General features: G+C 34.8%; 2 protein-coding genes across 3 annotated transcripts in view; both read left to right on the top strand.

Annotated features, from left to right (window-relative positions):
* mhc1lda (major histocompatibility complex class I LDA) overlaps nucleotides 1–5,923 on the top strand; it is a 7,875-nt gene extending 1,952 nt beyond the window's left edge. The window contains exons 3-8 of one of the 2 annotated variants that reach the window (XM_087310260.1): nucleotides 1,148–1,405; nucleotides 2,138–2,416; nucleotides 4,962–5,243; nucleotides 5,314–5,433; nucleotides 5,554–5,575; nucleotides 5,672–5,923. In XM_087310260.1, the coding sequence (XP_087166386.1) occupies nucleotides 1,148–1,405; nucleotides 2,138–2,416; nucleotides 4,962–5,243; nucleotides 5,314–5,433; nucleotides 5,554–5,558 (944 nt within the window). In that variant the 3' untranslated portion in view covers nucleotides 5,559–5,575; nucleotides 5,672–5,923. The remainder of the gene's footprint in view (nucleotides 1–1,147; nucleotides 1,406–2,137; nucleotides 2,417–4,961; nucleotides 5,244–5,313; nucleotides 5,434–5,553; nucleotides 5,576–5,671) is intronic. The other variant, NM_001327909.1, reaches the window with a different exon arrangement.
* Nucleotides 5,924–12,457: 6,534 nt separating this feature from the next.
* On the top strand, nucleotides 12,458–13,545 carry LOC108179200 (hereditary hemochromatosis protein homolog). Its single transcript, XM_087312747.1, has 5 exons — nucleotides 12,458–12,704; nucleotides 12,772–13,056; nucleotides 13,147–13,260; nucleotides 13,341–13,373; nucleotides 13,472–13,545. The coding sequence occupies exons 1-5, from the start codon at nucleotides 12,458–12,460 to the stop codon at nucleotides 13,543–13,545; spliced, it is 753 nt and encodes a 250-aa protein (XP_087168873.1).
* The last annotated feature ends 688 nt before the right edge of the window (nucleotides 13,546–14,233 follow it).

A 14,233-nucleotide genomic window follows, 5' to 3' on the forward strand; every position in this document is an offset into this window, starting at 1 on the left:
GACTTAAACCATCAACTTGTCTTCATTATATGCCATTTGTACTAAAGGGAAGAGTGGAACACTTTTATAGTTTGTGTGAATGCACATGGATACTTCATTTTAAAGTAATAAAGGGTATAATTTTACAAATTAATTAAATTGTAGTTTTATTTCATAATTACAATGTTTACATTTCATTATTTATCCCAAAAGAAAGGACAAAATGTCATTGTAATGACCATTAATAATATTATATGATAAAATGAAACTGTGACAACAGTGTGCACAACTGGAATTTCAAACTGGTTAATTCCATCCAGTAGTTAGCAAAGCAATAAATATCTATCTTCTAACACACTGGAAATTAAATTAATAGCTGATTTTTCTTAGTTTAAATAAACACAAAAAATCCATTACAGCTGTACTTTTGCTATAGTTAAACGTAAATTGTTTTTTAGTTTGACACTTTTTTTACTATATTCTGTTGAAATATTCCAGTAGAAGCTATAAACTTTGTGAGTATTAAAACCTAAGCTAGATTTGTTGTATGTTATAAGTTTTATTAGTTACTTTGTGTTTGGAAATTAGTTCATGAAGTGACTTCCTGTTTTTCTCATGTGATCTAAAATGTTTTATGTCATGTGATGTGGTTGTGTAATGTATTAAGCTTGTTCTTGGATTGTTCTGTAAAGTTTCTGGCACAGCTTGTTAAAGAGAGTCAAAGTTGTTGAAGTCAAACATGTGAAAACTAAATCCAAAACATTACAAAAACAGTAACCATGAGTTTGGTTTGACGATAACATATGGAACATAAAACAACATACAGTAGTAACATGATGCCATTCAAAATAAAAGACATGAAAAGCATAAAAAACATGCAAAAAACATAGCTCCTGGGAAGTATTTTTGTCTCTCCAGAGTAGTATATTGAGGTACGTAATCAGAATGAGCCTAGGTTGTTTTGTGTCTCTGATGTGCACTTATGTGCTGCAGTTTTTCTGTTTCAAGAACCATGCCAGTTATTCTGATACTCAGTTTGAGGTTGATTAAAGTGCATTGAGTTTATTCCATGTGATTGGCAAATTCGACAGGTACACGGTAAAGCCGATAAATATAAGTAATTTTTATAAACAAATTGAAAATTGTTGTACTCTATTTTTTCTTACAGGATCTCACTCTCTGTGGATGCATTCAACGTACATAAAAGGACAGACTCCATTTCCTGAATTTAGTTTTGTACTGATGTTGGATGATGTCAGAGTCATGTACTACAATGGTGAAACAAAAAATGTCTTTCCAAGAGGAAACGCAACAAATGAAGACGATGTATTTGATTTAAATGTTCTTCGCACAATAAGTGACAAAGTGCATTCATCTTTTGAGGAAAAATGGGTAGTAGCAACCCAAGATGTAAACAAAACTGAAGGTATTTCAATTACATATTTGTTTCAGTTACTCAGTTACTATGTGCCTTGTAAATCCAGCTTTTAATTCTATGGCACCTTTAAATGAACACTACCTAAAGAAAATGACAATATACTCACCCTGAAGAGTTTCCAAACCTTAATGAGTTCAATTATTATGTTTGAACCTAAAAAAAAACATGTAGAAAGCTACAAACATGTAACCATTGACTTCCATAGTAGGATAAACAAATACTATGGAAGTCAATTGTTACAGGTTTCCAGCTGTCTTTAAAAAATATCGGTCACACTTTACAATGTTCATTAGTTAATGTTAATTAATGCATTTACTAACATGAACAAAAAATGAACAATACATCTACTACTGTATTTATTCATGTTAGTTAACGTTAGTTAATGAAAATACAGTTGTTCATAGTTAGTTAATGTTAACTCATGGTGCATTAACTAATGTTAACAAGCACGGACTTGGATGTTAATAATGCATTAGTAAATGTTCAATTATGATTAATAAATGCTGTACAACTGTTGTTCATGATTAGTTCATGTTAGTAAATGCATTAACTAATGAACCTTATTGTAAAGTGTTACCAAAATATCTTATTTTGTGTTTAATAGAAGAAAGAAACACTAACAGGTTTAGAACAAGTAGAGGGTGAGTAAATAATGACAGATCTTCCTACATTAACTATCCATTTAATCACTGCCTTCACTTTTTTTTCTCTCCATTGAAGTTGTTCTTGCCCTTCAGAGGATAGTTGGGTGTGAACTGAGACATGATGGTAAACCAGGACAAATGATCACACGTGACGCTGCCAGAGGATCCACCACTGATGAGCTGCTATATGTTGACAAAAATTTTACGTACCAGGGTACTTTGAACGTCCCAGCCTTTGTGCTAAATATGCATCTTAAAATCAGTATGTGGAATCACGAACATTTATATCATCCATTCTGCATCAAAACACTCAAGGGGTACCTTGAAAAAAGGAAGAATCAAGTCAACAGAAAAGGTAAAATCACAACCTTTAAGCCAAAGTACAATGAATGGAAATCTAATATATGGCAATATATGAACAAAAAAATAAAATAATAATTATTATATTTGAACATGAATGTACATACTTGTAATTCAAATCGTTAATGGTTGATATATACACACACACACACACACGCACACACACACACACACACACACACACACACACACATTCACCAGACATTTTATTAGGTACACCTGTCCAACTGCTCCTTAACGCAAATTTCTAATTTAGCCGGTCACATGGCAGCAACTCAAGGCATTTAGGCATGTAGACATGGTCAAGACGATCTGCTGCAGTTCAAACCGAGCATCAGAATGGGGAAGAAAGGTGATTTAATAATAATAAAAATAATTCCTTACATTTATATAGCGCTTTTCTACAGTCACCAGATCTCAATCCAATAGTAGTGATGGGAAGTTCGGATCATTTTACTGACTCGGATCTTTGAGTCACATTCATCGAGATGAACGAATCTTTTTTCGAGTCATTTCGTTAATTTGGTTCAGTTTGCCAAAATATTATTAAAATGTTACGAATTACTTCCAAACACATCTACAACTAGCCCAAAAGGTTGATCACACGACAAATAAGTCATAAATAGAATATAAGAAGGAGAAAATAATAATTGAATGTTTACCTACTTTTTTGTCTATAAAGGCATTTTTGTCTCTTTGCTCAGCTCACCTCTTCATGTCTTCAAATGTCAGGGGTTCATTCACGTTACACTGACAGTCACATATAATCCTAATCAATGCACAGTCTAAGCCAATAGGAGCCATGATCGTTCGTTTATCATGTGACAGAATGACTCAAACCCGACGACTCAAGAAATGAACAGATCAATTCTTTTTCCGGCTCTAAACACGTATGATTGGCCCTTGATGAACGAATGACTCAGACCTGATAGAGGACTCGAGAAATCAACGGATCAATTCTTTTTCTGGCTCTAAACGCGTATGATTGGCCTGTGATGAACGAGTGACTCAGACCCGATAGAGAACTCGAGAGATGAACGGATCAAAACTTTTTCCGACTCTAAACGCATATGATTGGCCCGTGATGAACGAGTGACTCAGACCCGATAGAGGACTCAAGAGACGAGCGGATCAATTCTTTTTCTGGCTCTAAACGCAAATGATTGGCCCGTGATGAACGAGTGACTCAGACCCGATAGAGGACTCGAGAGATGAGCAGATCAATTCTTTTTCTGGCTCTAAACGCAAATGATTGGCTTCTGCCAATGTGATGAAGACTTAAAATTAACGATACTACCTGCACAAATGTGCGCACGCGTGGATGAACGAATCATTCCCTGAGAGGACTCAGTTCCCAAGTCATATTGAAGATTCGTTCAAAATGAGAGAATCGTTCATGAACGACCCATCACTATCCAATAGAGCACCTTTGGGATGTGGTGGAAAGGGAGATTTGCATCATGGATGTGCAGCCTACAAGTCTGTAGCAACTTTGTGATGCTATCATGTCAATATGAACCAAAATCTCTGAGGAATTTTCCCAATAATTCTTTGTTGAATCTAGGCCACAAAGGATTAAGGCAGTTCTGAAGGCAAAAGGGGGTCCAACCCGGTATTAGTAAGGTGTACCTAATAAAGTGTCCTGTGAGTGTGTGTGTGTGTGTGTGTATATATATATATATATATATATATATATATGTTTGCAAATGTGGTTATCTAAACATATCATATATGTAATTTGCATATATTACCATTATATTTCTATATGGGTGTCCTTAATAAAACATGCAAAAAGCCCCAAAAGTGATAGTGTAAACGCAGCTATAGACTATTTATCTGTAAGTCAAAGAAACGTAACTTTATTTACAACATTATATCTTAAATCCACAGCTTTGCCAAGCATCCTTAATGTAATGATAGGGATGTGATGATAAGGGACGGGATCCAAACGCATCTTTATTGGAGAAGTCAGGCAGGCAAGCTTAAATACAAGAGCTGACAGTAACATGAAGATAAAACATCAGTTGTGAGTTGCTGAGGACATGCAGTTTAGTTCAGTGCCAGACGTGATGTGCACAGTGCCCTCTAATGTGTCTGGTGTGTACTCTACTTGGTAATTGTGACACTTGTTCACAAACTTTGCACATTGATATATGCATCAGACTCACATGTTGTTTACAAAGGAGAAGGGGGACATATTTATTGTATTGCCACTTAAAATGGTACTTGTGCCAGCAAACAGCATCAGCATGGACTGTTTGCCAAGACTGTGTGTGCATTAAAGGTAATAATGTTTAAAATAATGTTCACAGCCCAAGTTTTCTGCTTCAAAAGATCTTTGTGAGCCACTGACTCTCAAAGTAGGCTACTAGCTGCCATTGATTTGGATTTTAGAAATCACTTGGAAATACGGTTTGAGCTAAACATTTTTTTCATTTTCTTGTAAAGACAAAAATGTTATTACATTTAGATTTTTTTTTTCAGGGCAACGTAGCCTGTTTACACAATGATTTCTTTTTGTTACCTGTTTTCCCCCACAGTAAAACCCAAAGTCAGGCTTCTCTTGAAAAAGCTGTCTTCTAGTTTTCGTGTGAGTTGTTTGGCGACTGGGTTTTACCCTCGTCACATCAACCTGACCCTGTTGAGAGATGGACAGCCTGTATCTGATCATGATGTCACTGGAGGAGATCTGCTGCCCAATGGAGACGGGACGTACCAGATGAGGAAGAGTCTGCAGATAAGAGCAGAGGAGAGAGAAAAACACAAATACACCTGCTCTGCCAAACACCTCAGTCTGGACAACAAACTGGATGTTAATTTGGGTAAGTGCACATAAAAGGATATGTGATAAATGAATGCCTTTGTGACCTTTTTTTTTTTGCCTTACTTAAGATTATCCAGGGGAAAGATTTGAGCCAGTGCATTCCAAGGTGATAGTGGCTTGCGTGGTTGGGTTGGTGTTACTGACCATAGCTGGCACTATCATTGAATGCAGGAAGAGAAAGCAGTCAGGTAATAAATGCAATGGTAAACAGTAAATTAAAAGGATAAATAGAATAGATATAATTTAGTAAAAAGTATATGGTTAATATTTCTTCGGAATAATTAATGTCCATCATAATGTCATTGCAGCTTAATCTACAACCCACTTCCGGTGAGTATTATTAGTTTAATAATAAATATATGTTTTCTAATTGTAAATTTCAGTAATTCTTCCTGAAATCATCATTTATTGTCTTTTTCTTTTCAGGAACATCGAATGCATAATGTCTATGGGCAAAATAACAAGGCTGGACTGAAAAAAGTGTTGCATGCAGAACTGTTGCAAACAATTTATTTGTGTTGAATTTAAACAATCAAATTAAGTTTAATTATGTTCAACTTAATTTGTTTGTTTAAATTCAGCCCAAATAAGTTGTTTACAACCACTTAACGTAAAAACATTTAGTAAATCCAATGAATCATCTTTGAATAATTTTTTTCAATAAAAAATGTCCTGTGGCTTGTGTGTGTGTGTGTGTGTTTAAATAAAGTGACAAGGCTGTTGAATTATTAGAAAGTACTGAACATGACATAAAGAGGGGCTACATCTTGGATGTGGATTATTTTCTAATATTTCAATAATTCTTTTGCAGGAAATTATTCTTCTTATAATAGAGTTTTCTTTTGATTACATTGTTTTTTTGTTTTGTTTTTTTTACTGTGGCTTACTGTGAAGTAACTGAATAAATTCAGTGTAGTGCAGGGGTGGTCAACCCTTTTTTTGTAAAACCCATTTTTAAATTTTATATTATACCATAATAATAATAATAACTCCTTACATTTATATAGCACTTTTCTGGACACTTAAAGGGCTTTATACATTTTTGGTGAAATCTCCTCATACACCACCAGTGTTCAGCATTTACCTGGATGATGCGACAGCAGCCATATTGCACCAAACCACACATCAGCTGATTTATGGGGAGGAGACAGAGTGATGAAGCCAATTATGATTTGGGGATGGTTCAATTGAATTGGGTCAAACTCTGTGTGGAGTTTGCATGTTCTCCCCGCATTTTCGTGGGTTTCCTCCGGGTGCTACGTTTTTTTTCCTAACCCCCCCAAAAAAAGTCCTATTAGCATACTTCGCATAAACCCCATTTGGATGTTGAAAATTTCAACTACATCCAACCCACGCTGAGCTGGGATCAAACCAGCAATTTTTTTTGTATTGGAGTTGGTTGCTCTAAGTGACTTCAGCCCGAAACCGTATGTGTCTGATGCTAGAGCACCTTTTGAGGTCAGAGGAATGAAGTTTACCTTCATAGCACTTCACTGACTGGCCTCTGTTACACCAGGGTTAAACCACTACTCTATTTCGAAGGACATCCTGGGATTTTTAATGGCCACATTTTAATGACTTATAATGTTAGTAGGGCTTTTTGAACATCATTTAGACAAGAAATGTGTTTAAAATGTAATTTACAAGTGAGCAGTGCCCTACTAACACAATCTAGAATTTTTTTTTAAACTTACATAAAATAAAATAAGTTAATTCACTCCTTCAAAATGCTGCAAAATGTCTACAATAAATGTCACACAACACATAACAAAACTATGTATTCTTTACCCTCATTTCAAGTTCCTCCTCTGTGCATGATGTAAGCAACACCTTGTGGTAAAACATGCAGAAAGACTTGTTTCACACAGGGGCGTTGCGAGGGCGGGGCTTTGGGGGCTTAAGCCCCTGATGTATTGACAAAAGCCCTTGATCTTTTGGAATATGTTTCACTTAAATAAAAAATAGGTTGTATAACAATTATTTTGTTATCAAAGTTCTGACAATTAAAACGTGTATGTCACGCGTATTCTACCTAAAGCAGCGTTTGTGTCGGGTATTTAAAAAGTAATCTATTCAGCAGTACCTGTTTCTACCGGCAGGTGGGAGTGGCTCTGTTGTCACATGGTTTAAAAATACTCCGCCAATGCACATCATTCATTATTTTGAGCAGCTGAAGCTGATGAGGTAATAATACAACTGTTTCGCAAAACTGAATAGTTCTAGCTAAGTTACAGATGGAGCTTAATATTTGTTTTTAGAGCAGAAAATGTGTGTAGTTTTGGTGAAATAACATAACTGTAGGTAATCAATAAAATGTGCTGCACATTAATGTAAATACATGCGAATTATTCAGAAAAATGTAAATTGTACTTGGTTTCTATATATATATATATATATATATATATATATATATATATATATATATATATATATATATATATAGATAGATATATAGACATTTTTATCTAGATATGATATAGCCAGTCACATCTGTTTCTGTAATAGTTAAATCACAGTGAGTTCATGTATCTAGCATATTTTTTTATGGCTATATTCTACAGTAACATGCTTTGTCAGTTAGCAGCGGATTATAAATCGACTTTCTTATGAAAATACCTAATGCCCCCAGCCCCCTTGTTTATTTTTTTTAACACATTTCTAAACATAACAGTTTTAAAAACTCCTCTCTAATAACTGATTTATTTTCTCTTTGCCATGATGACAGTAAGTAATACTTGACTAGACATTTTTAAAGAAACTTCTATACAGCTTAAAGTGACATTTAAAGGCAGGTTAGGGTAATTCGGCAAGTCGTTGTATAACGATAGTTTTTTATGCTGACTATCGGAAAAAAATATAGCTTAAAGGGGCTAATTATTTTGACCCTTAAATGGTTTTTTAAAAATGTAAAACTGCTTTTATTCTAGCCGAAATAAAACAAATAAGACTTTCTCCAGAAGAAAAAGTATTATCAGACATACTGTGAAAAATTCCTTGCTCTGTTAAACATCATTTTAAAAATATTTAAAATAGGGAAAAAAATTGAAAGGGGGGCAAATAATTCTGACTTCATCTACATTTATTGTCACAGTCGTGTAAATGATCAGTTTAAGCCTTTTTTTATGTTTATTCAGATCTAATTTTCATTCAACTCCAGCAATAGCTGGATTCCTTCATCCATAATATTAGGGTTTTCCTGGAATATTCTACTACTTTTGTGAGGCATATATGGAATTTCTGCTCAAGTGTGAATGAAACAGGCATTACATGCATTCAAAGTGCTGCAATGCCCACATCAACCTATTTTGAGGAAAACTAAAAATCTCCCTCTAAAGAAATTTGAAGTAAACACATTTCTAGCATTTAAATCTTTATTTTTTTGTACTATTTTTGATACAATTGTTTTTAAAAAAGCCCATTGAATATCAATATTTTGCGAGGTATTGAATTTAGAAATTCCAGTATCTTGACAACACTACCCCTCAGTTAATCACTCTGTCCAAATAAACGTGTGTAGCTTTGTATCACATTGGATAACAACTTGGTCTATAAAATAAATCATATTTTCAGATTTGAAGACATGCAGAAATTTTTATTTTCAAAAAACAAACAGAAACTACAAATCAGGACAGGAGATGGGAGGCTCAAGGGGCATGATATGGCTCATAACAGAATAGTAAATAAGAAGTGGGTAATTTATCAATTTTTTCCTTTTTGGTGTTACAAGTCACAAAGCTTCACAATTTATTGTTATAGACTGTCAACTCAAAAACCCTTTATTTATCATTAAACCATCTCTAATCCTATTATTAAGATTAGAGTAGATCAACTTATGAAAGTGGGGGTTTTTTTGGTTTGGAGGGGGGGGGGGTGTTTGGGGCTAAGCCCCTTATCCCTTTCGACCCTAGCAACGCCCCTGGTTTCACATAATGGAATGAAAGTGACTTTAGAGAGCAACAAGTTTTAACAGCCTCAAAACAAGATGAATAAATTATTATTAGTTCTATATTTGCTGTCAGCTCAAGTCACTATTTTAGCAGGTAGGTTTTTACATTCTGCATGAATAAATGTTTGCTTATTTTATTAAAACTATTTTAAACTGTATTGCTTGGTTTAATTTAGGTACTCAATGCTCTTGGGTTTATTACAGTTACATTTAGAACGTTTAGAAAACCTAGTGTGAGTGTGTGTGTGTGTGTGTGTATATATATATATATATTAGGGATGCTCAAAATAATCGATTAACCGTTAACCGAAAGGGTGCGTTTGTGACCGATTAATGCTATCAGTTAAACGATTAAAATTATTATTTTATTTATTTTTAGTTTGGCTGCGTAAGTGGCCGATTGAATGCGCCTTTGCGTTAAGAGGGGCATCTTTTGCACGCGGCTCAACCCAGAGCAGCAGTTTGTGTTGTCAAGACAACTACAGAGAACTTTTAAAGAGCTTGGTTTCCGCTACATTCATTCTTCCATGGGGGGGAACAAAATGCATCCCGCCACGGCTACATTACCCTTTCAAAACATTCAGTTATTGTTGTTGTTGTTTTTAATAGCGGATTATAATCACATCAAAACGTATTAAAAGGTAAGTGGATTATAACAGCGCAAACTTTTTTGTACCAGTATAGTGCTGTGTGCTATTGTTTAATCCTTTGGGGTTACGTGCTGACTGACTGACTGACAGGTGCGCGATGGGTGAGGCCAGCAAACACACAGAAGCTTTCAGTTAAGATGAACACAGTTTCTATAGTTATACTTTATTTATAGATAAAGTATGACTCTGCATATAATCACTCTATCATGCTGGAGTTTATAGCCATTTCGCTTTACTTCAGGACGCATTATTGCCGCTCTGAAGGTCTAATCGCTGTTTTAAGTTATCCAGAGCTGTATGAATGTACAAATCTTGAATATCATAATATTATTAAACATTACAATTTTATCAACATATACAGCAACACTTTTGCACAATCGATACCCAGCTGATTCAGTCGTTTCATAAGAGGACCACGCCTCTTCTCTTCTTTTTTCCTTGTCAACATAAAGGCAGGTGCGCCTCGCATTTTTGGAATGAAAAAAGCACGTTAGCTGTGGTCGGTCACTTGTTCAACTGCAAGACATACTTAACTTGCGGGACGATAACATATAACCCGTGCCTACAGACACATTTGCCAAAGAAGCAAAATGGAAGAAGAATATTGCTTGAAACAGACGTGTTGATGCCAAAAAAAGCGCTGATGTTGACCTGGATCTGCATCATAAACGCAACAAATAGGCTTTACCTTTTATTTGACAGCTTATAAAGCATGTATGCACATTAATGCATTATCATATTTAAACAAAAAAACTGTTTACAAAAAGTCAACATATGCGCGCGTGTTGTTGTCTTTTCATCACGCAGCGCGCGCACTTGAACCGCGATGGAGAGAAAGGATACCCCGTCAAGCCATAATCTTTAAAATAATGATTTCTATTAAAAATGTAAAAAGGTTTTGTGATTATAATAATACAAGCGGAGCATTAAATAAATGCATATTTTCCGTGGAGCGGGCGATTTGAGGAAGTCTGCTATTTTATTTGACGGAAGACAAAAATATGATTGGAAAAAAAACAGCCTATGCCGGTTATTAAAAATAATCAGTCAGTGTTTTCGATTTGTAATATAAATTAATTATTTAAGTGGAAAATAATTTAGGGCAGTCCTATTTATTTTATTCATTTTATTTAGTTTATTCTGTTCTTCTGTACTAAACACTGCAGGTGCGTGAAAATGCTCTGTTGTATTGTTCTATTATTAATATGCTAGCATATAAAAATAAATCAGTATTTTATGCAATATTTAATGTGTCAGACACAAAATAGACACGTCAATTTGTTTAATATAAAATTAATAGTAATCTGACTAGTTAACCGTTAATAACCGATTAATGAGCGGCGGTTGTCGGTTAGCAAAATTAACCGAAATGAGCATCCCTAATATATATATATATATATATATATATATATATATATATATATATATATATATATATATATATATATATATATATATATATATATATACATATATGAAACGATTCATTCATTTATTCATTTTCTTGTCGGCTTAGTTCCTTTATTAATCCGGGGTCACCACAGCGGAATGCCCTTCCAGCCGCAACCCATCACTGGGAAACATCCACACACACATTCATACACTACGGACAATTTAGCCTACCCAATTCACCTGTACCGCATGTCTTTGGACTGTGGGGAAAACTGGAATACCCAGAGGAAACTAACGCAAATGCAGGGAGAACATGCAAACTCCACACAGAAACGCCAACTGGTCCCAGGGTTGAACCAGCAACCCAGTGACCTTTTTGCTGTGAGGCGACAGCACTACCTACTGCGCCACTGCTTCGCCATATGAAACGATTTCTTACATGATTAGACAAACCACATGTGGGGGCATTGGCACACACGATCACACACAGGCTACACACATAGGCCCCGTACCTGCATAATATAAAATTAAAAAGTCAAATCTTAGTGTGTCAGTGCTGGGTTAAAATGCAATTTACTAAGAAAAATACTGTAGTTAGTTTTTTGTTGTTGTTATTTTACAGGTTCTCATACTTTATGGGTGCTTGCAACCCGAACTGATGGTGTGACGCCATTTCCTGAATTTGGTGTCACATTTCAGTTGGATGACATCACAGTAGGACATTATAATTCAGAAATGGGAACATACATTCCTCGAAAAAATAATACAGTTGAAGATGAAATGATTTCTTATATAAGTAATGAAATGAAGGAGATTTTGCACCCATTTCTTGAAAAAAAAAAAGATCTGAGAACAAAACGGAAAGTACGTGTACCTTACCTTTCTACTTTTATTAAACATGTTTATTGTAATGTAATAGGTTTGGAACAAGAGGAAGGTGAATACTGTAAATGATGACAGAATTTGACATTTTTGATGAATTCTGCCTTTAGTGTAAGTTCTACTTGACCATTTTATTCATTCATTAATTTTTTTCCTTCTTCTTAATCTCTTTATTAATCAGGGGTTGCCACAGCAGAATGAACCGCCTTGACCATATTAATTATGTTAAAATTTTTAAGAGTTAAAATGTATTTAAACCTTTGTTTAAAACAATTCTTAGAACTTTAAGAGGTTAATCAGATTGTATCACACATTTTCACAGGTCTATTGGTGTATCAAGTGATGACACTAATTAAATGGTCAAACAATAACAAACCTGGAAAGCTGATAACAAAGATTGCTGTTGGAGGCACCACCACAGAAGAAATACAATTGTTGGACAATACATTTACACATAAGGGCAAAAAAGAAATGACACAAGTATATTTAGAGTGGTGCAAATTCATACATGAAACTATAATCTACCAATGCTGCCATAAATTTCTAAAGTATTTCCTTGAGAAAAGAGGAACTCAAGTAAAAAACAAAGGTAAAGCTCTAACATTTTTAAAATATATTTTAGTTGTTCTGTTCTGTTATATTATTTTACTCTGCAGTGAAACCGCGAGTCAGACTTATTCAGAAAGCATCAGATTCTGGAGGTTTTCAAGTGAGCTGTTTGGCGACTGGGTTTTACCCTCGTCACATCAACCTGACCCTGTTGAGAGATGGACAGCCTGTATCTGATCATGAGGTCACTGGAGGAGATCTGCTGCCCAATGGAGACGGGACGTTCCAGATGAGGAAGAGTCTGGAGATCAGAGCAGAGGAGAGACAAAAAAACAAATACACCTGCTCTGCCACACACCTCAGTCTGGACAACAAACTTATTGTACCTTTAGGTAATTAGGTGTAAAAATAAATCATAAAAATATCTGAACTGCATTTATAATCTGTTTGTGATCTTTTTGTTTTGAATTTGTTTGTTGCAGATTTTGATCCTGGAGAACCATTTAAATCAGTGATTCCTGCTGTGTTAATAGTTTTGTCTCTAGTGTTGGTGTTTATAACTGGATTTGTCTTATTTAAATGCAGGAAGAGACGAGGTAAGATTCACTTAATAACAAAATAAATTTGTTTATCAACAAGCTATTGATTTTCCCCACAAAATTTTCATTTATTGTAGCTTCATCTAAAGAGCATTATTCCTCTGCTTCGAGTGATTTGTTTTTTGTATTTTTTGTGTGATTACTTCAATATGTTTTTTGAATCATTTATATTAGTTTTTGTTAAATCAAAAACTAATTTCTTTTTTAGCATCTGAAGAAAGCATTGGCATGACAGCAACACATGGACCACAACAAGAATCTACTGAGACGAGTGAAACATAAAAAAATGAAAAACAAAAATAAACTCTTCCCCTTACAAAATTGTAAATTGCAAATATCAATGTTAGCGAAAGTAAAAAGAGAACTAAACCTAAAATCTATTCATGTTTGTACTTCATGTGATGGCGACTTTATCTTCTGTAAGTTTTTGTACTCTTCATTTAGCCATAATTTCAAAAGCAATATTATTTTTTGAATTTTGGATTTAGTTTCTTTATTTTCCCATTACAAATATGGGGACACATGCACTCAAGCTTTTATTACAGTGAACGGAAACCTGACACTGTTGAATGGTTTATTTATCGTTCTGCTTCAAAGTTTTATGCTTTATTGAGTGTCTGATTTGCTACTTTGTAACTGTTTACCAGATATTTAGATATTTATAGCTTATTAAGAGTGTATAATGTGACTGGAGGAGACAGAGTGGTGAAGCCAATTATGATTTGGGGATGGTTCAGTTGATTTGGGTCAAACTCTGTGTGGAGTTTGCATGTTCTCCCCGCATTTGCGTGGGTTTCCTCTGGGTGCTCAGGTTTCCCCCACAGTCCAAAGACATGCGGTACAGGTGAATTGGGTAGGCTAAATTGTACGTAGTGTATGTGTGTGAGTGAGTGTGTATGGATGTTTCCCAGGGATGGGTTGTGGCTGGAAGGGCCTCCGCTGCGTAAAAACGTGCTTGATAAGTTGGTGG

The sequence above is a fragment of the Danio rerio genome, chromosome 25 (genome assembly GCF_052040795.2).
Source record: "Danio rerio strain M-AB ecotype USA chromosome 25, GRCz13ab, whole genome shotgun sequence".
Classification (NCBI taxonomy): domain Eukaryota; kingdom Metazoa; phylum Chordata; class Actinopteri; order Cypriniformes; family Danionidae; genus Danio; species Danio rerio.